Source organism: Neolamprologus multifasciatus, chromosome 10 (genome assembly GCF_963576455.1).
Source record: "Neolamprologus multifasciatus chromosome 10, fNeoMul1.2, whole genome shotgun sequence".
Taxonomy (NCBI): domain Eukaryota; kingdom Metazoa; phylum Chordata; class Actinopteri; order Cichliformes; family Cichlidae; genus Neolamprologus; species Neolamprologus multifasciatus.
The window spans coordinates 31,120,053-31,145,935 of record NC_140448.1 but is presented as its reverse complement, the minus strand read 5'-3'; the positions used below and the strand labels follow the sequence as shown (position 1 = coordinate 31,145,935).

General features: G+C 41.3%; 1 protein-coding gene across 6 annotated transcripts in view; it reads right to left on the bottom strand.

Moving 5' to 3' along the window:
• LOC146510492 (rho GTPase-activating protein 7) overlaps positions 1-25,883 on the bottom strand; it is a 126,687-nt gene that overhangs the window by 19,041 nt on the left and 81,763 nt on the right. For 3 of the 6 annotated variants that reach the window (XM_085173710.1, XM_085173711.1, XM_085173712.1), the window contains exons 2-8: positions 8,393-8,464; positions 7,236-8,301; positions 6,140-6,714; positions 5,856-6,054; positions 4,850-5,230; positions 2,818-3,125; positions 507-683 (exon numbers count right to left, since the gene is read on the bottom strand). In XM_085173710.1, the coding sequence (XP_085029836.1) occupies positions 507-683; positions 2,818-3,125; positions 4,850-5,230; positions 5,856-6,054; positions 6,140-6,714; positions 7,236-7,268 (1,673 nt within the window). In that variant the 5' untranslated portion in view covers positions 7,269-8,301; positions 8,393-8,464. Of the gene's footprint in view, positions 1-506; positions 684-2,817; positions 3,126-4,849; positions 5,231-5,855; positions 6,055-6,139; positions 6,715-7,235; positions 8,302-8,392; positions 8,465-21,616; positions 25,397-25,883 lie in introns of those variants that run through there. The other 3 variants (XM_085173709.1, XM_085173708.1, XM_085173706.1) reach the window with 3 other exon arrangements.

The following is a 25,883-nucleotide window of genomic DNA, read 5'->3' as shown; positions in this document are numbered from 1 at the left end:
GCAATGTTGAATCTTTATCTGTACTATTTGTAGTCATTTTCCAATTCATTTGGCGCAGCAGTATAAACAATGCAAATGTGTTGACCCTTTAAAAGGATATACAGCTCAAAATAAGCCACTGTGCATGAATGCCAAGTAGAAACAACTACAGATCACACTTTCCTTTAATTTCTCAGGAAAACAGACTCAAGGTGAGCCACTGGCAGTCCTCCCTGTGTTTTTTTTTTTGGGGGGGGGTTATTCCTCTTGAAGTGTGTTGTTGTTCTGTTTTTGTTTTTTTCAGATGAGGCAAGGTTGCACCTGAGCAATGAATTATGAATGACTTTTCTAAATAGGCTGCCTGAAATATTTACCCTCCACCCGCCCACCTGTCCTCCTTCCCACAGTTGTTTCCTTGAAAAAGTTTCTCTTCACATCTGTGGACTTTTCTCACCTTCTCGACCTCCGCTGAACTTATTTTCATGCATGAAATCACCCACTAAGCTCCATCCTTTCACACTTCTTACCAGTTCCAGCCCTGCTTGCTGGACGGGGAGTACTTGTCCATCAGAGCGGTGAGTTTGAGAAGTGACAGCTTCTGGAGCAGGAGGAACTGGGAGGCGGACTGGTTCTCCACGCCTGGACTGGAGGGCAGGGAGGGCAGGCTCTGCTCGCTGGACCAGAGGAGCTGTTGGCTCACCCTGCTGGAGACACCGGAATAACCGTATCATGGCGTGAAGCAGCACAGTTGAAGGACCTCCTCAGAATCAGCTGCCTTTTTTCTGAATTACTTATGAATATTTGATGAAGCCATGAAGAAGCCCTCACAGTACATGGGGAGGTTGAAAAACACAAGCTCGGTTAGAAACTTCAGCCAAATCAGTTTTACGCCTAATCCAAGGGAAAACTAGACATATTTTCTTTGATGTAGACAAACCTAAACAAGCATAATACCCTGGATGTTTGCTGATCATTCTCAGGAGAAAAAATAAAAAAGAGCTTTCTGGGTAAAATTACAAGGGTCATGTTCAAAACAGCTAGAACATAATAAAAGTCTTATTTTAACATATATTTATATTACAGGCCCATCTTCTAGTTCTGATTCCTTCTGGGTCCAAACTATTTTCTACTACAGTCCTATTTACATTTTTTTCTTTTTAAAAAGCATCAGATTTGGGCCTTTAACTCTGGAAATATATATTACCAAGGCTTCATCAAAAAATATTACAGCTATCAATACTCCAAGGGTCGGGTGGGAAGCACAGACCGATTTTCTATATTATTATCTATGTATACCAGCCGGCCTTTAAGGTGTCGTGGATAAATACAACAAAATAAAACTAGTACTGGTACCGAAAAAAAGAAAATTTATTCATAACACACGTGAAAAGACCCAGGAAAACAGAATAAACGATAAAAACGATAACAAAATAATGCTGAAAATCGATAAAAACCCTGAAAACTATACATTTCACACCTGAGCCTCAACTCTCTCGGCCCGGTACCAAACAACTCACGGACCAGTACCAGTCCGAGGCCCGGGGGTTGGGGACCGCTGATGTATAGAATACAAAACAGCCGCAAAATCATAATCAACTGCATATATGTCCAAAAATAAATGACTGGAGGTTAATTCTTTAAATCACTTGAATAAATACACTTGATTGTAAGGCAAAGTCACAATCAAAATGTACAGCACCGAACTCCTGAGTATGGCACTAAGCCAAAGGAGTGTATCCCCTAAGGAAGAAATCACGTGTTCGTGTTTTAGGTTTCCGGCCTCTCTTTCAGAAATTTTGGTTTATTGACTTGAAACTTTTAGTTTGTTCTATGAAAGGTTTCACCTACTTTTAAGTAAGTGACACAAAACAACACACCATCTTGAAATATCCCACAATTTTGAGATAACTCCAAATTTTTGCTTAGACCTGGCGAGAAATCTTTTTTTGAGTCACAATCAAAATGTACAGCACCGAACTCCTGAGTATGGCACTAAGCCAAAGGAGTGTATCCCCTAAGGAAGAAATCACGTGTTCGTGTTTTAGGTTTCCCGCCTCTCATTCAGAAATTTTAGTTTATTGACTTGAAACTTTTAGTTTGTTCTATAAAAGGTTTCACCTACTTTTAAGTAAGTGACACAAAACAACACACCATCTTGAAATATCCCACAATTTTGAGATAACTCCAAATTTTTGCTTAGACCTGGCGAGAAATCTTTTTTTTTGAGCTTTGACGTCAGAAAGAAATTATCCAGAAAAAAATGAGGTAGTTACTTCAGCTCTTCAAAGTTCATTACCATTATGAAATCTTAAACTTTGGCTGTGCTTAATGTGAACATCCACCCGTGGAACAAGGTATATATGACAGAAAATAGGAAAAAGCTGAATAGGCTGACAGGTGTATCCAGTAATGGGATATTTTAGTGGTGTAAAAAACACACGCTAGTTTGCAGCAACAGTGCACACACCCATATTGTTACGGGTACAGGAGAAAGAAGCAGTGCCCGTGAGCAAATACACTAATAGTATGGCTTACTTTGCATTACCTGAAAGGCTTCATAACTTTTTATTGCGCTATATCTGAAAACAAATATGCAGCATGAGGTTGCTGCTTTTATCTTTAGTGCCTGACATTAAATTCACTCTTACTTTGGTCGACGCCTGAGGGAGTAAATCCCCATAACTGTCATTATTAACACTTGGCTTACGCTCAGCATCCAGTAATGTCTGTACAGCCTGAATTTATCTTTTTTTAAATGACCCTGATCAGTTTTTACCAACACCTGTGAAACACTTTGAGTTATATAGCTTGTGAAATGTTGAATCACGTTACACTCACCTGCTCTTTCTCCGTCGTAATACGGCGTTCGACTCCAAGGTAACCTTCTCACAGTTCTCAGCCTCCTCCTCCTCCTCTGAAAGCTGCACCTCCAGGTTGATATGGCTGGGCGAGGAGGGGCAGGGGGAGGCAGCAGAGGAGCCGTGAGCAGGTGAGTCCTGAGAGCAGGAAGAGGAGGAGGTTCTTTGACTTTCATCTTCAGACAAGTTTTCGGACCAGGAGGACACCAGTTGCTGGAGATCACTGATTTTCTCCAAAACGTTGTCCAGAGCTGAGAAAACGTCCTCGCCTGCCAGCACTCGGCTCACCTGAGAGCGATAACGAGGTCAGAAGAATAACTTAGTTAACTGGTTCTGTTTAGTAGGTGAACAACAAGAAGGAGCCCAGATGGCAATTAATGTTTGGCCCACATATTCCTGTTTACTGTGGGGCCCCTCAGATGCATAAAAAATGTACAAAGGAACTGAAACAAGAGACAAAAGGTACAGTAATGGAAAGAACACCTGGCTGGAACCAAGCAGAGTGTTTTATTCTTTTAAATCAGTTTGGTTGGGGTGACTACAGCAAAAAGTACATTATTTACACCTTCTCCACCCTTCACAAACAGGAAGTATAAAGAAGGGAAAGCGACATTAAGACCCTCATTTATAACAGGTCAGGCATCACTAACAGCAGATGTAGATTTAACTGGGCTGCAGTCAGGTTGCAAAGAGGTTTGCACATGTTTTAAGCATTTTACAGCAGCTTTAATAGCAGAGGTTGCTAGGATTACAGCTGATACTAGACTCAGTTAAATGTATCTTCTGCAGCATCATTGTTGGAGCTTTGTGGGATTTGCTGTGGGATCTGCAAAAATCCCAAATAATGAAAATATCATGCAAACATTAATCTGCTGTATGACTTCTCTATCTCTCTCCTTTTTGTAAGTTGGCAGATTTTGTAATATTAAGGGTTTAATTTTGGGATTTTTCCCGTACTCATGGAGCAGAAATAAAAAGCCATTTTCTAATTAATTCAGTAATATTTCTTATCTACTTTTACACGACTTCTAGATTTTGTCAGATTAGTTTACAACTTGATACCAAAGCTTAGCTTAGCAGAATTAATATAATCCATTACATTAACAACAATATTATATACTTTGATTGGAGATTTTATACTTTTTTGTAGAACTGCAGCAGAGCCAAAGGGGAACTGAGAGGGCATTTGAATATTTAATTTTAAAGCTTTTTTTCTATGAAAACACAATATAGTAAAAAATAAATGATGTCCTTATTTTCTACATATTACTATTTGGCTTAATATGTCATTTTGAAACTTATGCCTCCACCTGTAAGGGCATACAGTCCCATTTAGGAGTCCAAAAACAGCAATACAGAAAACACTGAAAAGTGGATGCATTATGCTCATTTCCAACTCCACATTTATTTCTTGGACTCTTCTACACTGGCTTTGTATGAGTCAAGCTTCAAAATAATCCTTCTTTGTGTCATTCTGGGTCGACAGTTCATCCTCTGTCTGAATAAGATGCAGTTTCTTCCTTCTCCTGATTGGCTGAACAAACATAACAACAAGGTGGTTTGGCATTATATTAAGGATATTATTATAACCTTATTCCCCATAAAAGAAGAACATCAGTGTAATATTATATAGAGCAGCGGTTCCCAACCTTTTTTGCGCCACGGACCGATTTATGCCCGACAATATTTTCACGGACCGGCCTTTAAGGTGTCGCGGATAAATACAACAAAATAAAACTAGTACCGGTACTGAAAAAAAGAAGATTTATTCATAACACACGTGAAAAGACCCAGAAACACAGAGTTAACGATAAAAACGATAACAAAATAACGCTAAAAAACAATAAAATCCCTGAAAACCATACATTTTACACCTGAGCCTCAACTCTCGCGGCCCGGTACCAAACAACTCACGGACTGGTACCGGTCCGAGGCCCGGGGGTTGGGGACCGCTGATATAGAGTACTTATTAATGTATAAAATAAAAATACCGTAACCGTGATTTAACCCACCTCTGACTCGCTCATCCGCTCTGCATCGCTGGCGCTTCCACCGCTGCCGCCTTCACTTTCAGACAGCTGGTGGTGGTCAGGCACATTGTCATAGACGCTCAACCGGTAATCGAGCACAGGCAGCGGGCTCGGAACGTCGCAGGATGAAATGCTCCCGGTCGCCAGAGAAGAAATCCCATGGCATCTTGTCTGACGCGTCCGATAACCGTGGAAGCTCCCAGTCCGCCAGTTCACGGAGGTGTCATAGCTGATGGGTAATAGGTTGGCGTGTTTGTGCGTGAGGGAGGCGGGAAAGGTTCCTGGTTTGTGTCCGTGGGGGATCGTGAAGACCATGTTCTGGTGGCTGTTGTTATTGTTGTTGTTGATTTGGTTCTTGTAGTCCTAGAAATAACGAGAACATTGGAGTCAGCGAATAAAGGAGAAACATTTGCTGTTGGTAAGTAAGACAGATGGGAACGGTCTAATGTTTGAGGTTATATCACGATCCATTCAGAAACGGAAAACAAAAAGGATTTAATACATGAAACAGAGTCAGTCACTATACAGGTCTGCACGATCTGATATCCTCGTGTTGGTGTTGTTCCCAGATCATCATACTAAATGTTGTTCCAGGATCAACATTGCAAGTGACCAATCAGAATGTTGTGATGTCATACTTTTGCGACTTCGGGAAAAACAAAAAACTGTACTTAAGCTGCGAGAAACCGCCTTTGTCCGCCGATCTACGGACCCTAACCCTTTAATAAACGCTAAGCAGAATTGATATTGTCCTTGCAACATTGGAATTTCATAAATGCACGAATGGGTTGGCGCGCAAAAGAATAACGTCACAAGAATGTGATTGGTCACTTGCAATGTTGAACCTGGAACAACATTTTCATGATGATCTGGGAACAACACCAACACGACGATATCAGATCATCCATACAGGTCTATATAGGTCGAGGTTAAACGGTTAGGATTAGATGAAATAAAAGGTTTGGAGAAATCTTGTCCATGCTCTGACCTCTGGTCCTGTGTGGTTCGTCCCACCGCCAACCACGACGTTGTTGCTGGATCGTTTGCAGTTGCTCCTCACCCGAGTGACCGGGCTGGGCGTGCTGACGGTGCTGCTGCTCTCTGAGTGGCTGTTACTGCTGCTGCTGCTGATGGTGTGAGGAGACGAGGGCGATGACGAAGCATGACTGCTGGGCTGATCCTGCAGACTGGATACAATCAGGATGGTACAAGTTAAAGACACGTAGGGTTAAAGATGCTGGAGTCAACGCCGGGTAGGATGGACAGCCTCACCTTGACGTGCAGCGGAGCCCCTCCATCCTCTCTTCGTCTTGGACGAGAAGAGGCCTGCTTATAACACGCCGGGCCCGACCCCTGCTGCTTTCACCTGAAACCCCCTTGAGCCTCAGTTTCTCCATCTTCCTCAGCAATGTGGTGCACTTCCTCCTGGGTGGTTTCTCGGGGTAGCAGCTCTCGGCTTCGAGACTCATACTGGAGGATCCTCCACCGGGGGAGGGGGGTCCGCTGAGAGAAGTATCCAGGGACGGGGTCTTGTTCGAGGACGAGCAGCGGGACGAGCTCCTGCTGTTCTCCAGGTCATCTGGGGTGCTTGCGATGGTGACGGTGGAGCCATCAGTCGGCTCTCGTAGTCTCTTTTGGTGTTCTTCGTGGCCTTCGCTCTCAGTGCTGCTGGAGCTGTGGATTGAGCAGATATCATGGTGGTCATCGCATGTCGACACATCAGGCGAGTTGGGGGACAGTTGGAGGATATCCACGGCGGAGTCCAGGCGTCGCCATTGTCGGGTCCGCTTGTCGTAGGTCCAGTTGGGGCTGATGGCACAGAAGTCTTCCTCACCACTGTCATCTCCCTAGAAGAAGATGATGATGGCGCATTCAGACAAACCCATAAAATGTTTGAAAACCACACAAACACACAACTATGGCCTGTTTTTAACAGCAAGCCTGTACTGCACAGTTATGGCGTGGGGTTTGAAAGGTGTATTTGCATAAGTTGCATCGTGGGAAGTGTAGAGGTTTTGTCCCTGACGCAACAGAAGGGGCCAAAAGTCAAAATATTTTCACTGTCTGTGGTGTTGATAGCGCTTTCCTGGCTTGAAAAAGCTATTTAATGTTTGTCTGCATGAATTTAACGTGACACCAGAGACCTCACGGCGATACAAGACAATAAAGACTCAGGCATGAAAAACAAACACTTCCTCTTAGAGAACGAAACATCGAGCAGGAGGAGCGATCAGCTGATATCAGTGAATTCCAAGTGCGGCTTAAAGAGCAGATTTCATGGCGTGAAGCCCCCCTGCGTGGCGCCAGCCGCTCTGATACGAGCGCCCCGTTGCGTTCAAGTTACTCGCTGCTCACTCTCAGCACTCACCCTGCGTTTTGATCTCCGCAGCTCCAGCCTCATTTCCACGCATTTGTTTAAAGTGATTAACCTCCTGGAAGAGGAAGAGGAAGAAGAGTGAATGGAGGTTAAATAGCACACTGTAGCTCATACTTGTTTATCAATACCTTCAGTACAGTTTCTACGAAACCAAAGCTGAAAATCTGATTTAAAATATGACTCTGGGATCACGAGGCAGAAAGTTTAATGTCCAAACCAGGAGCATGAACGTGAAGAAAGAACTCTGTCTTTACCAGCACAGTTTAGCCCTTTAGCAAGGCACCAAACATCCAGCTTCTCCTGAATAACATCTAATCAGATCACACTGTTGTTGGAGTGTTTGTGCTCAGTGTAAAAAACCCTCGATCACTCTTGTAAACCTTCGGCTGTTGTTTTTATTTTCACTCCATATTTAGTCGGTTGCAGCTCAAAGACTGCGAGGCCAAAATAAAAAAAAGCCTTGGGCTCTTTGGAGAAGAGACAGTCAGGCGAGTTTTGAAAAACAATTAGTCTTCATCTTCCAAACTGAATCTGAAAATTAAGAAAATTAAAATCCAGCAACAATAATAATGATGATATAAATTACAAAAATGCTATGCCCATTAAAGTTGTAGCAGTACTGGACCTGCCTGTAAATGAGTGCAGGATACTGAAACATTAAACTGCATGTATTATAGTCGTTTTCAGCTCCATAGCTTCATATTATTACTTAACTATTCTTTCTCTCTGACATCATATAGTCCCAGAGTAAAAAAAACAACTATCTGATCCAGAGTGATTAGAGGAGTGAACATTTTGTACCAAAATCTGTATTTGTACCAAGAAATTGAAATGCATCGATCTTGAAAATCCTCTGGGAACTTTTTTGGGCTGATCGAAAAATACTTAAGAAGTTTGCTGCTGACTTTAAAGTTTTATTAACTTGCTGAAAGTTGTCCATAATATTGCATTACGCTCCCGCGTGGCGTTCGTTACCTGCAGAGCGACTCGAGTGCATCCTTATCCAGGAAGTGGTGATCGCGCTTCACCCACTCGATGTCAATGGGGAATCTGCAGTCTGAAACGCAGACAAGACGAATGGCACAATAAGACGGCGTCTGGGGTTACGCTCTGGTATCTTGGAGTTGACTGAACAGTCTCGTATTTACCTTTAAATAACTGCGCATACTGAGGGAAGCCGGCCGCTCGCAGCCAATCACAGGCCTCCTTGGCTTCAATCTCTGCAAACACAGAGGAAAGAAAACAACATTTGATTCAATCATAATCATTTCATGCTCCGCCCGCTTTAAGAGGGCAAATATTTGCACTTAATCAGCTGTCTGTTTATGAAGTTTAATTACATCTGCATTTGGAAGCAAAAAAAGAACATGAAGGGAGAAAAACTGGAAGCACGTTCAGGCTATTAATTAACTGTGACTCCTGGAAGAGGCCGTTTTAATCACTGCTAATTGGCTAAGAGTGGGGATGGGGGTTCTTGAGAGAGCGGGGAAAAGAGGTTCCTCCTCTTCAACTTCTTGCCATCTGTCACCTTCTTCCTCTGAGACTCGCTGCTATGGCTGGGCTCATCAACACACCAGCTCTCACACACTTCTCATTTTCTATTCAGACCATGACAAAGCTTGAACTTCACAGATATTTCAGCGTAATACATCTGGAGTGTGTGCATCTTTGCTTTAAGCTTTCCATATCCCACATATAAATACGTCTGGTTTTAATTGGCAGTCCCGACACAGGGTGAGTCTGGTTGCCTAAAACCAGCCACAAGTCGTATATGGACCAGCTGTCAGGTGTTTGGGCCACATCTGGCTCAAATAACACTTGTCAAGGCTGGCTCATAATGTTTAGGCTACATCCAGTCCACATTAAACTTCCTGCAACCCATGCTAGAACCACCTCATTACGTTCAGCTCATTTGGTCAACACAACATTGTTTAAGTGAGCCATCAGTGCCAAAAGAAGCCCAGATTAGGCACAGGTTGTACTAACTCTAATAAATAAGCTGCCAGTGACATTAGGTGTGTTGATTTAATATTATCAGATACCAAAATATAATGGGTTCTAAATGATAAATATTACTTAGCAGCACAATGTGCTATTGCAAATATTTAATATGGTAAAACACAGTTTAGCTAGTTAATAATAAGCGAGTTTTGCAAACGACATGACAAATTCATTTAGTGGGGGCTAGCATTAGCTACTAGTAGCATTAGCTACTAGCATTAGCTACTAGTAGCTAATATCACAACCAAGAATTAACATGTCTTTGCCTTGAAAGGTAATTTTCAGCAGTCTCACAGAAAACCTTGACATCAGAGAAGGTCATTAGCAACACAATGTGTCCTCCAAAATAGTTAGCTTTAAAACAAGGACAGCTAAGCTAGTTCAGTGAATGTCTGTAGGTTTGCAAATAAACACAACAAATCCCCTTTAGTGTAAAGCTAATGAGCTAGTCAAGAGTATTACGTATTACTTTTGTAAAAGGATAAAAACATTTTTGCAATCTTTTTAATAACACGTAACAGGAATCGAATAAATCTAGCTATTATGTTAGCTAGTACTAGCAATAGCTAGCAGCATTAAAACAAACACAATATAACATTATGATATTTAATAATTTACACATTTTAAGTAGTTTCCTAATTATATTATATGTAAGTGCCACATTTCTGATTAAGTCATTAGCAGTGTTGCCTAGCTAACTTTTTTTCTTCTTGAATTGCTTTATAAATATTTATACACAATGCAAAAGTGCAAATGTAAAACCTTTCAGCTTTAGTTTTGCTTTATTCCCACCAAAACTCTGTTTACTTTGGGGCTATAAATTGTCAATACAGCTGCTAGCAGTGCTAACCCTCATCTGTAAGTCAACTTATAAAACGGGGAATAAGCACTCATAAATATAAACTGCTTTATTGTAAATGCCCCAAAATATAGATTTGTCATAACTCTGCAACACGGAAAATATTGCCAAACAGCATAAATCTCCTACATTTGCTATAAGATTCCACGCATGTTTATTTTAAATTCATACCGTCCCTCCTCTAAAAAATATTTGTGGCTATTGCAGCTCTATAGAGTAACACTGAGGATGGTGGGGTTAAATTAAAGTCTGTTTGTTTAAGTGACCATTTTATCAAAACGCCTTAAAAAGAACACACACAGTAAAGTACACTTGACACAGTAATGCTCTTCCCTGCTCACACACTTAGATGAGAAACAGGAATAGAAACAGGCGTGCATACTTCAACACATTTCCTCCCCACTTCAAAACAACATGAAAGATGCACACACCAGAATATCAATTAATTTCAGCTGCTGTCCGGTATTTGTGTGGAAAACTGTGATTGGAAGCATGGAATACGTTTAGTTGATCCAGGATGTTTACAACAAGCAGCGACAGAAACCATTTTCTCAGTCTGCCTGTGCGGCTCAGGAGGAGGATTTGGATTTCTCAAAATATTCGTCCACCACAACTCCCCCTGAAACGTTAAACCTGCTCTCTCTCCACGCAGAAGAGGCCCGTCGCAGTTAGCAGTCAGAATACTGCCAAGGGCATTTCTTGTTTTCATATTCAGACAGCATGAAATATGGCCGACATTAGTCTTCACTAAAGAACAAACAACAGCCGTTTGGCCATGACGGATTCGTTCTTCTAACACTTCTTGTCTGCTGGTTGGGTTTTTTTTTTTACTGCCTACTTATTCACTTCAGCTGACATGAAGAAAAGGCATCTAATTCTCATTTTACTATATGTGACTTTTCAAAACTTTGACTAAAATTTGCTTGACAGCAGGATGGAAACTTGGCTTATGATGCGGTCTCCCTCCCCCCCGGTCAGAGGAACAGCAGATGGTCCCGATATGAAAACACAGGCGGATATTAAACCTTCAGAATGACAGAAGGGGGAGACAGAATGAAAGGAACAGGCTGAATGGTAAAATGTGGTCAAATTAGCATGTTTATGTTGACCCTGACGTAACGGGATAGTAAGATGCTGAGCCCGTTTTCTGGCGTCTCGATGGAGATGTGACATTCAAGACGGGAAAGGGATCAAGTGCTTGTCAAGCGGCTGGCTCACATCTACAGCAGGAGCTGTAAATCCAGGGATATGTGGAGCTACCAGAGCTCCGAACTGCTTTTTCTCTCACTCCGACCATTACAGCACAGAAGAAAAAAAAATCACAGCCTGTCACTTTGCAACCTCTGGGCTCACAAGATTAAAGAAGTTGTCATTTAAACCAGTTTCCCACTTTAAAGAGGTTCTTATTTCCTACTTAAAGGCTACAGGGGCTCACAGCTCCTGCAGGAAATGTTTGAGGTTACAGCCTTAGTGGGGGAAAAACGTACAACTGTTATTATTGTAATTATCTAACAGTTTAACTGAACAGATGCTGCACTAAAGGTGGGATTTCTGTCAGTAAGCAGCACTATAAACAGCTGTGGAAGTGCAGGTTAACAGGAATTTGGAGGCAGAACCGAGAACTTTCAGGAACTGTTGCCTGTTGGGCCTGTAAATAACTGGGGTAGTGGAAATAACAAAGGTCAGTCGACTTTGAATTAAAGGCTGATTTCCTATGATTTATTGTGTGCTGCAGTGTAGTTAGATGTTTGAACTGTGCTTTGAAACTTAGAGACTCTAAAAGGCAGCAGGCCATAAAAGGCTATTTTGCCACTGATGTCTTAGAGGTGATAAAATAAGGAAGAGCTTGTTCAGTTCTGGCAAAGAGACAATTAGCAGTTTTTCTACGTGGGGAGAGAACGCTCTAATGAACTGATTCAGTTTTCTGTCTTCCATACCATTTCCACCACACTTGGTCTGTATGTCTATATGTGCTGTGAAAATGCACAAATATCATTATGATGACAGAATAGAGGTCATCCATGTGACTGGATGGGAAATGGATATGTCATGCACACATTGCTGAAGAGTTATCCGCCATATTGGATGATGGTGATACAACCATTGGGTTGGCTTGGGTAAAATGTGTATTCCCCGGCTGGTTGTCATTGGTTGCTGGAAATTGGTGACATTTGCTGAGTAAAATCAGAATCAAAGATGTTTGCTGCACTAAAAACCTCTTAGCAATCATGCTTTGGTTGCTAGCATGTTGCCACAGTTGTAGCGTTTATCTCTGTCTGCAAATACTCGCTAAAGTCAAAGTTTGTGCTGCAGCTAACATGTTTTAAAGGGCAAACATTTTACATTCAAGGAAAAGTGTCTTTATTTTTTGGTTTGCTTTGCAATTTTCAGGTTTCACTACAGCTCAGAGAATAGTTGCAAGAATATGCTAGCAACCAAAACAATGCCAACTAGCTGGGAAACACACATTCCTTCATCATGAGCTGTGGTTGCCAGATGGTTGCAGATCAGTCTCTAGGCCTGTGTGACTGGCGCCATGTTCACTTGACCCTACACTGAGAACATTGATTGTCACATGTTACATGGTGAGTTGTCACCAGAGATGGGCAGTAACGCGTTACTGTAATCCGATTACTTTTTTCAAGTAACGAGTAAAGTAAGGGATTACTATTGCAAAAACGGTAATTAGATTACCGTTACTTTCCCGTAGGAACGCTGCGTTACCGCGTTACTAAAACCGTGATTTTTTTGCGAGAATGTCTCATGACAGTGACGTAAGCGAGTGCGACGTTCGTGACAACAGCTGTGTGCAGATCAACAATGGATCATATATCGAGTGCAGAGAGAGTATGAGCGTGCAGCATTTAAAGCGTGGAAGTACTGACCTTACTTTGAGTTTGATTCCATAAAAAGTGACAAAAACATTAGTGTCCGTTGTGCGTGGGAAGAAAACTTCTTTTTACAGCGAAAAACCCCTAAACTTCCAAACAAGCACCGAGTAGCTACGACGTAATGGGAAACTCACAGAGAAACTCGCGGATTCTTCCACTGACCGCTGCTGCATACCTGCACCAAGGTAAACCTCCGCCTACCCCACTCCTGCTTTACAGGTGAAAATAGAGCAACAGGACCGCTAGTCTTTGACTTTATTTATTTTCTGCTGTGTTTTACTTGCATCTATTTGAAAGACTGAGTGTAAACACACAAAATATTTTATTTTATGTGCTGGAATATGCAGAAAATAGGTTTAAATATTAAACTAATTTCTTCCAGTCAGAGAATGTTGCATATAATTAAATGTTTGCTTGATGCATAAAGTTAAAAGATTAAAACTAATGAAACAAGTTTTAAAAAAGAGACTTTTCCATTTGATTACATTTTGTATGATGGATTATGTAGAAAAAGTAGAATTGGGCTGAAAGATCTATCACTTTATCACCTATTCAGGTTGTAAATTGTGTTTTGAAAATAAGTAATCAGTAAAGTAACTGGATTGCTTTTTGGGGGAAGTAATCAGTAATTAGTTACTGATTACTTTTTTCAAGTAACTTGACCAACACTGGTGGTCACATGTCTGCAACACCTCAAAGGAACCACAGATATCGCCATCTGGTGGCCTTCAGACAGAATGCTTCTGGTGATCATAAACTGCTGATTTAAACAGGAAGTCCTTCCCGTCTCATACCACAGCATGCATGTTTATTTGTTAGGTTTTTCTTATTAAGCTAATTATTAAGCATTTTATCTCAGTTTTGATTGGAGCTCCTTCTTTGGTGTTTGTTCATGTTTTGGCTGCCGTCACGCACTAAATAAAGTACGTCTCATCTCTAGCTAAATTAGAATAACATGCAGTGTTATTCTAATTCATGTATCAGTGATATTACCGAGCGCATTCATGATTTCCGTCAGTGATTCAAAGAACACATCCCAGCGCCTTCTAGCACCAGAGGTAGAAGAATAGACCCGACTCATTTCTGACCTGATTTTCACATGAATCATGAGTCCAGTGAAGAACGACATATTCCACACCTGTCAAGAAGCAACAATGTATTTTAAACTGGTCTCGCAGGTTTGATGAAAGACCCCGGTCCCCACTCTGCTCTGTATTTACGTAAGCGATGGTATCTGCTGCGCTCCTGTTTGAGTAGCAGGCAGAGGCCTCTTCCCTTTCCAAATGACTTTGTCTCGGAGGAAGTTGTGATTTGGCTCCTCTGGGCCCTGATAAGATTGGAGTGTCTGATTAGGGTGACTCCGCCTGGCTTGCGGCAGGAAACTGGACAGTGTATGTGTGGCGGCAGAGAGGAACTATGCACGGTGAGGTTACGTGCTCGGTGGACCGTTTGTGTTTGGGTGTTTACGCTTGTCTCGACACCAAAGCTTTGACCTGGAACAAACAGAGTCACTGCTCACCAGAAAAAAGGTTTAGAGATTTTACTATCAGGTCACCTCACTGCATCAGACTCCAACTGAAAATGTGCATAATAAAGATTTAGACTTAAGGTCTAGTAGCGGACGTCAAATTTCAGATTTATATATGATAATAAAGTTAACAACACTCGTTGAACTGCTTTAAAAAGTTTATGAAAGTACATGGCTGTAGGTTTCGTGTGGACGCATTGTTGTTATCACATTTTGAGCAGCAGATGCTTAATTTCATTCAGAAGTTTTCTTTAGAAACATGTTTTTCATTTATGTAAAGGAAAAGACAAAAATCAGGCAGCAGATGGAAATTTAGGGTACGTTCGGAACAATGACCGTCCTCGACTTTTCTGTTATCCAGACTGAACCACGACACATCGGCAGGATTTACTCCTGTGAGTCAGTTTATCGAGTTCACATTTCGTCCACATCAGGCGGGTTTTGTGCATTTTGTTCGGGGCAGTAACATGTTTGTGTTTGTGTAAACAGAAACAAGAAATTCAATTATGTTTCTGTAAGATTTCTGCTCAAGTTCAGAACTTTCTGCATGTTAAAAGTTACACGTGTGTGTTTTGCCGTGGCTTTCTGAAAACAAGTGGGAAAGGTAATTGTGTAGCATTTGTTCTTAAAAACTGTCCTTTAACAAAAAAGACAAATATGACTTTAATTTGAAGGATGACATGACTGTTATTTATATTTTAAGACGAAAAACTATTCAGTTTATTATAATCTGTAACAAATCTGGATATAATGTGTTATATAGACTATGACAGCCAACTAACTGCATATAAAACAAGTAGCATTTACTCCAACTCTGCTTCTAAGTTGCCGTGTTTGCTATGCAGTCGTTTGTGTTTTTGATCAAATCTGCAAAAGCCAGATATTCTCAGCTTTCTCTCACACTCAGATCACGAGCAGCTCCCGTCCTTCAGACGTCCAATATCCAACCGATATTTGAGGGCAGTGCTTTTTACACCTCACTGAATGTCTGCGTGACTGGTCCATGTTCTGTTTGCCGTTCAGGGAGCGCTCGGGAGCGTCTCCAGGGCTCCAGAGGTGTGGTTGGAGATCAGAGGTATGTCAGCTGCCTGTCGAAACGGCACGCCATGCTTCCGTACTCCTCCTCGCTCCTTCTCTGCGGTATTCTCCTGTCAGTTCGGTCAGCTTTGCAAAAGGAGTCAGCTTTGCAAAGTTTAAGATGCCCGCGGTCATGACGGGCCACAGGGGCAAATACCAAAACTCACCAAATCAGAAATGCAGCTTTAGACCAACAACAGAAAAAATATACACAAGTGATTTTTGCACTGACAGGACTGAAAATCCAGTAACGGCATTTTATCTACACTGCATGTTGGCTGCTCTGTGGACTCTCTAAGAAAACTAAACTTAAAAAGTGAATTTAATTGAAGCTGAAGAGATTTGTTCCTGCAAACAGTAATAATGAGCCAATTTGTGGGTTCTGAAAGGACGTTCTCCTCTTTGACCCACAGTGTGAACAAAAATCAATTTTACAAGCTTACAAATATGTGAAAACATTTGTGTAAAGACTTCATTACGTTGAAGTCCTTAGAAATAGAAATAGCTGTTTAAAAGTGTTCAGGAAGCAGTGACCCTGAGTTCATGGCATCTTCCAATAAATACAAGCTCCCATTCATTAACCCTCCTCAGTGGTTCACTCACAGAAACTTCTAGGTGTCCTGGATAAACTGATGCTGGTGTACAAACGTAAACATCAAACTATTCGTTGTCTGTTTGTGGTCTTTATTTTGCTGCATGATATAATTACCTTCACATTTCAGTAATTTCAAGTATTTAGTGAGTTTTACAGCCGTCAAATCTTTCTCCTTCCTGGAAAACACTTACTAGGTGCACATTTCATCTGCTCTTTAATGCACATATCGAATCATTAAATCCAGGTCACATTCATACGGGTCTAAAACAGTAAGTAATGCCAGCACAGAGCTGATTGAGCAGCTTGTTATGATGTTAAATTCAGTGTAACATCTTTTTAATTCTAAATTACTTGATATTATCCTGAATTATATCAAGTATCTTAATATGTTATGTTGTTAAACTCTGATTCATTGATATTCTGAAATGTCTTTTATAGCAAATAATTGGTAATAATAGTAATTCAACATCTGTGTGAGAACTCTTTTTAAACATCTGCAGGCTAAAACTGGTAGTTAGCAGTTTTGTGGTAAACTTATGTCTAATAATTATATATAAATAATTATGTCTTTGTTGCTAACAACACAGTCTGTCCAGAGCCTTTGTGCCAGTGGAAGATGGCTTTTGTGAGTTTGGATAAACTCTCTCAGGTTACTATTAAGCTAACTGTGGAGTCATCATTTATATGCCTCTCAGCCTATCACAATATAAGTACTTCTGATGCGTAAAAACGTAAAATCGTCGTCAGTGGCCAGATATTAGCATTCTTCCAGAGAAATGTTGCTAACTTTTGAAAAAGTGTGAGAAGTTAGCAACGAGGACGAGCCCAACGCTTGAAAGCATTTGTAAGAAACGAAAGATGAACGCGTGATTGGAAGTGATGCCTGCATCTGTTATTTCGACCAAGGAACCTACTGAGTTTAAAGACTCAGAAGAAAATATTCAAATAAGACTGCTGGGCGAAGTGGAACAATGAGTGCCCGATGTTGAAGATGTAAACGCTCGGGTGGAGGATTTGGAGAACTGGAGCCAGAGGACTAATGTGAGAATGGTGGTGCTGAAAGAAGGCAAAGAAGAAAGAAGGTACATGGCTCAGGAGGTGAAGTGAATCATTGCTCAGGAACTCGGCATTATGGGTAGTGAGTTCAAAGTGGGACACACTCAATTGCTCACTGGCCCCTAAACCAGAATATAGGTGAAGAGCAAGTAGGCTTCGTTAAGTTCAGGCCTGCGGTAGACAACATGAGGCTGCTTACTCATCTAATACACATGAATCACTCTTAATTCAATCCCTGTAGCAGCATATGACTTTTCATTTTGTTAAAGATTTCCTTTGGGACATGAAGAAAACTAGAATTAGCATGAAGAAAACGGGGGTGTGGCCCTCCCCCAATTTAAGGTTATATAGTCTTGCATTTGAAGAATCATTACATTAGCTTAATGGACTATAAGCTATACTGTCTAACCAAAAGAAGTTTCTTTTTTGGTCAAAATAGGTTTCTGGTTGTTAAGTGATGACGTACGAACTCTGCTTCTAGGTACAAACTGCACTGTGTTCATTAAGGCGGTTGTCTTTTTAACGCGTTTTATGCTTATGTTTTATGTATCTTGTTTATTTAATTTGAACAAGCCCTTAAAAAATAGTCAGTGATTGTTGTGGCCTCTCTGGGTTTTTATTATCACTGTCGTCTCATGGTTTGCCAGACACCAAATATTTGAACGGTTCAGAAAAGAAACGCTCTGAGGCTAACTAAGATTTGTGCACATGAAGCTGAGGATCAGGAGTTTTCCACAGCGAGTCATCCAAACAATGCACCAGTGTGCTAATGACAAACCTCATGCTGGGGATGGATCATCTGCTCAGCAGGAACTCTTACATTAACTTTTATTGAGGGGAAAAGTTGGTGTTCATCCACCAGCTTCACTGTGCTAATGTGTTTATATTATGCTAACCATAGCTTTGTAGCTAGCCAGCACGTAGCATACCATTCAGTGTTGGTCAAGTAATCAGTAACTAATTACTTCCCCCCAAAGGTAATACCGTTACTTTACTGATTACTTATTTTCAAAAGTAATTAGTTACTTAGTTACTTTAAAAAAAAACATGATTTACAACCTGAATGGGTAATAAAGCGATAGATCTTCTTCTTTTTCTGCATAATCCATCATATAAAATGTAATCAAATGAAAAGGTCTCTTTTTAAAACTTGTTTTATTAGTTTTAATCTTTTAAAAATTTAATTATATGCAACATTCTCTGACTGGAAGAAATTTGTTTAACATTTAAAGTCTAAGGAGCTTGGAAAGAAAAGCGTCTGGACTTCTTTAAGTTGCTTTAAGACGTCTTGGGTGAGCTCACCCGAAACCCTGGCTGATTGTGACCCACACCTTGGCTCATGTGATTAGGTAGAGGATCATCAGGGGGTCCTTTGTCCCTCTTTGGGGGGAAAATCCCACTGGGTTTAAATCTGGGACTCTCCACCATTTGACCTTAGAACTGAAGAAGCTTCTCGGATGAAGGTGAAACGTCTTCAAGCAACTTAAAGAAGTTCAGACGCTTTTCTTTCCAAGCTCCTTAGACTACAATGACCTGGATAACTTGATACTTGAAAAAAGTAATCGGATTACACGTTACTGCCCATCTCTGACACCATTATATACCAGCTAGCCCAACTTCAGTAACCCTACAAACGTCTTTCTGTCTTAATATATGCAGAGCTGTACGTTTTAGTAATCTCAGTCACAACGTGGTATATCATCTTAAGATGGAAACTAGCTAACTGCCTGCTAACTTCTAACTCTGTTAAACTTCACAAATCCTTGATTGTTATACCTGGTAGAGCGGCTACATTGACCATTTTAAGACTGACGAGGCAGATCTAGAGATGCATTATGTTAGCTAAAGCTAACACCTAAACATGAGAAACCTGGTTTATACTTTTTTAAATTAAAAGATTCAATGAGATATGTTTGACTTAATTAGTGGAATGGCAACCATAAGTTTGGCACAAGAATATGAACTGTTTACTATGAAATGTTAAGAGTTCATTTCCCATCTGCATTTGTGTGAGTCCTGATACTTAATGAGCCACTTGTGCATTTAGGTAGGAACACCTATAGCTCATTAACTGTTAGGTGAAAAACAACACGCGTGAGGTCCTCGGTGAATCTTACTGCAGTTTTTAAAATAAATTATGGTTAAGTTGTCTTTGATGAAAAAAAAGGTCAACTGATATATTATTATTATTTATGATATGAAACCTGCTGTACTTTGTTTTTATGAGGCTGTCTGGCATTTACAGATGAGTATCTGGAGAAGGAAATGGACCAGAATTAACTGCAGTTAGAAAAAGAGGAGAAACTCTCTTAACCTTTACTGGGAAAAAGTTTTATTTTTTTCTATGTAAAGGAGGAAATGTGTGTTTTGTGGAGGTTTTTGAAGACATTCAGGGAGGAATCTCTCTCAAAACTACTGCATTAGGTGGTGTAAGCTGCAGGTGTATCAGATATTAGACTGCACTTTGTGACCTGTTGTGGCCTTTGGGATTTGTACTTTTTTATCTTTCATTTACTGGTTAGGTTTAGACACTGAAAACTAATTGCTGAGGTATTTGCCCATATGGAAAAGATTTATATAATAATAATATAAGTTTGTATCTGTCTTGTGTGAAACTTGTATGAAAAGCGTACAAGAGTGAAAACAGATATAAGATCCCTTGAAAAATTATATAAATGAAACTTGTATGTTTTGGATATTTACTAAAACAATATCTGAAAGTAATGAGAAACTGGCCACTTTCATGAGTAAATCATGTAAGCCTTATAAGATTCACTATATGAAGTAGGCCACTATTTGTTTTCCATATGGGTGTGGTTAGGTTTAGGCACTAAAATTACTTGAATGGGTAGTTTCGGTCAGGTTTAGGTTTGTTAGATACTCCTGGTTGGCTATATGTAGAAAAGACTGGTTTGCATTAAATATACCTGTTCATCACACTAACCCTACTTACCTACTAAATGACAAGTTGGGAATAACAGACCTTGTGTGTAAATGAACCATGTGAGCACTAACCTTGGGCGAGAGAACAGGCAGGAATAACTGTCTAGTCTCATGATTTAAGCCACTGCCTCGCCTCCTGTCTCCTTTCGTAGACTTTATTGCTCTGTCAAACAAAACCGTTTACTCTCAGCAAATAATACTACCACGGCTGGTTGGTACGCCAAGAGATCCACACCCAAGGGCACCTTGTACATACCCCTGTGATGCCAGGAAACTCAAACAAAACAATGCTGGAAGTTCATCAACACCACTTACAGACAAACATTTCTGTGTATGTGAACAAGGACAGTGAGAGATAAATTAATTATAAATTAAACTAAATAATTAAAAAAAAACCACCATAAATAAAATCACTGGTTATGCCGAGTCAAAAGTCCAAGAAGCCACAAACGTTTTATTCACGATAATCAACAAAAAGATGAATTAAAATGTGGGAACTAGAGAGCTAAAGCAACTCACTGAACAAGGAAGCACATATACGAAGCTGCACTCTTATTCGCCAGGAGGCGCCACAGCGGCAGCGAAGCATCTTTCGTCGGGCAGATTTTTTTACTCCGGATGCCTTCCTGACAAAACCCCAAAGGGCGTCTCCTCCTGGGATCAAACCGAGGACGTTTCGGCTGTTTGGCGAGTGTGGAGCCACAGTGAACCGCATATATACAGAACCTCTGTTCAAATTAATTTACAAAAGGCACCAGGAATCGAACCAATAACCTCCAAACATCCTGATTGCTCCCGCTACGCCACAGTTCAAACAGGTTCTTCCTCACATTAACACAAATTTACTGACAATAAAAACGTGGTGAGAAAGAAACTAAGGGTCCAAAAGGAAAACACAGGTATGAAGTGCCAAGTTTCAGAATAAAAGCCTCAACTTTGAGTCTACATACAGGAGTGCCTTCGACGCACTTTAATGTGTTTTCAGATTAAAACGTTTGAATATGCGTGCGGTGGTTTTCTTCAGCAGGTGGAAAGTTCTCTCCAGCGGATCACATTTCAAAAGTAACCCACGCACATTCAGAGTGAATCCCACGCTCTTCCTGCCAGTAAAACGAGCTTTTATATCACCAGAGTTCAAAAGCTCACTTGTGATGTTTTCAGGCCCACGGCCTTCAAACAACAAAGAGGTTTTAGTCAGCGCTGGAGTTCTTTAAATTCCTCTTCTGCCTCAAGAATCAACATATTTACGTCTCATCTGAAGTCACTCAACAAACAAACCTTTGAAAAAGTTTTCATGTCTCGCTAAACTCATCTCCAAATCACCTCCTTTGAATAACGCCATCGGAGAGAAACAGCATTAGGAGGCCGACCTCATCCTGTCGTGTAACACAACATTTAGGCTTGAGCTGGACTCATACTCACTTGTGATCAACATGCTGTTCGAGGTGTGAGGACTGTGAGCAGAGGAAACTTCAGCAGGCCTCCATGTCACCCCTGACAGCTGAACCGGACAAACACACGAGCTTCATAAAGAATTAAATCCAGAGACATGTATCCAGCGTGGGAACGGAGCTGTGAAGTCCAGTTATGCTGGTCGTGTCGGGCACCGCGTTAATGAAGTCATTGTTGAAGTTTTCCCCTTTTCCTCTACCACTCCCCTTCCTTTCCCATGCCTTGGACCAGACCATCTGAACACCACAGACGGGGGGGGGGGGGGGGGGGGGGGGGGGTATCCTAAAATAACCAGAGGGAAGACTTGAGCAGACACGTGAGCGCCTGCTGGAGAGTTTGGGAGATAAAATCTGTACAGATGTTGAAGGTCCCCCCAAGAAGGAAATATTGGATTGTAAAGCGACCTGGCTGCACCCAGGCAGGCTGGTGATTATCATCCCCCCCCGTGTTAAATACTATAAAACAGAGAATCCAGTTTGCCTGAACAGAGGCCTAATCAATAATCTCCTCCGCTCGAGGCTATCACAACCCTCAGACGGTGAAATTACAGACAGAGAAACGAGTGAAGAAATTAGCAAAATGAACTTTCCTTCTCTCTGAGATGCTTTCCACCAGCTCCAGTCTCTGACCTTAACCCATTACTGGTGCAACAGTAACAGCTTTGGATGAAATGGAAGACAGATATGCGACTGAGCCAGTGACTCAACGCGGGAAGGATAAAGTCCTTGCCGTGCCCTAATAGTCTGTAGTTCTTCAAGGTTTCATCTCGGCTCGGTCCAAGGTATACCATTAGCGTTAATGGGCTTCCATTTAACGCATAGGTGTTTGATTATGGGCTTTTAAATGTGAATAACTCCCTCAGAGAAGAGGAGAGGAGAGCGGTTCGCGGCACTCGCATCATTAATTCACAAGTGGAGGAGGAAGTGGGAGTATGTAAACAACTGATGGACTTTTCCCAGTGTGTGGAGGTGCAGAGGGAAGAGGAGGAGTGGAAACAAGGCCCGATAAGATGCTTTAAAACCGACCCGGAGATTTTAGAGATGAGGTCATATTTCGGTCCATGTCACCACTTAAACTGGCCTAATTCACACTGATTAATTAGTGTGTGTGTGTGTGAGTGAGAGACAGCAGCTGCTGTGAACAGACTGAGCAGCAGGCTTACATTCAATCACTTCTATTGCCTCCTTAATATTTACTCTGATATTTTACAACATCTGGGATTTATGGACACATCTGGGATGGTGATCCCAGAGGTGTGCATACGCTGGACAGAGGAACGTGGGGCTGATCAAAAAAAGGAAGTAAGGATCTGATTAAAGTTTGATTTACAAAATTAAAGTCATAAAATTATATCTGAATATTCTATCAGTCGTAAAAATATATTAAAAAAATCGAAACTTTTGAAACATAGATTCTCCTTTTCTTCTTACTGTTGAGTCAGCATCGTGAGTCTGTAACTTTAGCCGTGGTGCTTTTTTGGAGCCAGAAGTCACGAGGGTGGAGTGCTAATAGTCAGCTAACTATAGTAAGCTTGGTTAGCCAGGATTATACTTTACTATAAGTCAGCTCGGGTCCAAGGGTTGGTGACTAAATGTACCAGTGTATTTTTATTTGATTCAATATGCACCAAAATTCAATTCAATTCAATTCAATTTTATTTATATAGCGCCAAATCACAACAAAAGTCGCCTCAAGGCGCTTCATAGATACAGAGAAAAACCCAACAATCATATGACCCCCTATGAGCAGCACTTTGGCGACAGTGGGAAGGAAAAACTCCCTTTTAACAGGAAGAAACCTCCAACCAGGCTCAGGGAGGGGCGGGGCCATCTGCTGTGATTGGTTGGGGTGAGAGAAGGAAGACAGGATAAAGACATGCTGTGGAAGAGAGACAGAGGTTAATAACAGATATGATTCAATGCAGAGAGGTCTGTTAACACATAGTGAGTGAGAAAGGTGACTGGAAAGGAAAAACTCAATGCATCATGGGAATCCCCGGCAGCCTACGTCTATTGCAGCATAACTAAGGGAGGATTCAGGGTCACCTGGTCCAGCCCTAACTATATGCTTTAGCAAAAAGGAAAGTTTGAAGCCTAATCTTAAAAGTAGAGATAGTGTCTGTCTCCTGAATCCAAACTGGAAGCTGGTTCCACAGAAGAGGGGCCTGAAAACTGAAGGCTCTGCCTCCCATTCTACTTTTAAATACTCTAGGAACAACAAGTAGGCCAAAACGCACCAAGAGCTCAAACAAGACAGAGTAATGGGAGAATCAGGCGGTAAGCGTGTTTGTTTCTGCTGTGAAACTGTCAATCTACAGGGAACGACTCACTGCTGGAGCCTCTAGTGGACATCAGAGAAACTGCAGGTTTCTGTGAGGCCTAATCAACAACGTGTCAACAATTGTTGCTCAGCAGCAACAAAAAGCCTGAAAACAACAGAAGTAGATGATCTCAGAATTATGTCTATGGTTTAGAAAAACAACTTCTCAGCATGTGGAGGAGGTCTCAGTGTGAAAGTCTGCGATCCAGAGACGCCATCGTGAGTGTAAACACGGTGCAAACCTTCTGCCTCTGTGCTGTGTACAAACTCAGACGAGGCTGTTTCCTCTTTCTAAACATGAGCCTCACAGGCGTCAGAGGAGGAAGAGTCCAACAATACCTCCAGCGGATGGGAGGTTTTCAGTGCGAGGACAATCCTCACGTGTCCTATGTGTGTTTTTGGTGTTCGAGGGAGGCGGCATCAGCATGCGAGGCTGTGTTTATTGCTTCTGGGGTGTGTACGGCTTTGGGTTTACTTTGTGTGCTCCCGAGTGTGCGCAGTTTCGTCTGAGTCCCGCCGCGGAGGCTTCGCTTCTGGTATTTCCGATGCAGCAGGACAGGAAGCAAGCCACTGTCGTGAACTGTGGCCTCCTCCTCTGAGCGATGCACTCTGAACCTGTCACTGCTTTCTGACATTTGCCTGACCGTGTATATCCGCTGCACCAAAGAGATTATTAACCATCAAAATGATGATGGAGTTTCAGTTTCTTTCTGCATCTGGTGAGATGTGCTAAAGAAATGCCTGGGCCACCTTAAATGTGTGTCCTGCATTCACTGCAAACCATTGGAGGAGCACAGATGTTTTTGCCCTGGTCTCTGTCTCTGCTGCTGACTTTATGAAGCCTTATCCACTGCGGTGGACCAAAACAATGTCAGATAACTTCGTTAAACATGCTGCAGATCACATCAAAACCACACGTACAGTTCCACTACACAACCACGTATGATTATAATCACAGTAAACACACCTCTGTCTCCATCCAACTGAAGTACCAGTGTGAATGCGAGCATCTGCTAAGCTTAAATCCTGGTTTCTTCTTCTTTGGTGGAGGTAAACACTCTGTTTGACTTGGCAGGAGTACATCCAACCTCAAACATGGTCAATTTATTAGGAATCTGATTAAAGCTGCTCTTCATTAGCGCTTACGAGCCATTTGAGAGTGTGAAGTAATGGGCCGTCCACACAATGAAAAAAATAGTCTGGCAGTACACATAGCAGAGTTTTTGTGTCCCTGCTTGCCTGTTATATTTAAATTCTGCTGCTTTATTTGTCCAAATGATCCTCGTCTGGATCCAGATTTGGTGCGGGTAAATTAGCTTCATTTGTGCATCCTTTTGGTTTTATATCAGCTGTTTTAGTATCTTTGAAGAGTGACTGAGTGAGAATGCCATACATATGAATTAATCTGCAAAGGAGAAATAAAATAATAGAAATAGATACAAATAGAAACAAAATCTACAATTTAATTTAGCATGAATGCTAAAGATTCAGAGATGTTTCCAGAAGGTTTTGTGTTAAGTGGTCTGTAGCTGCTTCGCCTTTTTGTTCCAGCATGCACTCAAGATAATACTGTAGACTGTATATAGAAGACGGATGTAGCTATTGTGTCGTCACCTGTTGCTTAATAAAGTCCTGCTGGGAAGCCTCAAGCTATCATTGAGAGTGCAAAGGGCTCAGTTTCTTATTACACCCTGCAGCATCGACTTAACTTTCACCCTTTATAACCTTAACAAGAACCTTATTTTTCAATTAATAGCATGAATTTAGAAAATGAGGGACTGTGTATAAAAATACCTGTAATTACTCAACAGTTGATGCGATACTTTTGCAAAAGCCCTCAAATTAAAGCTGAAAGTCTGTATTTTTAATATTTCAAACTCACTGTAACTCATGTACAAACTCATGCACATGCAAAACT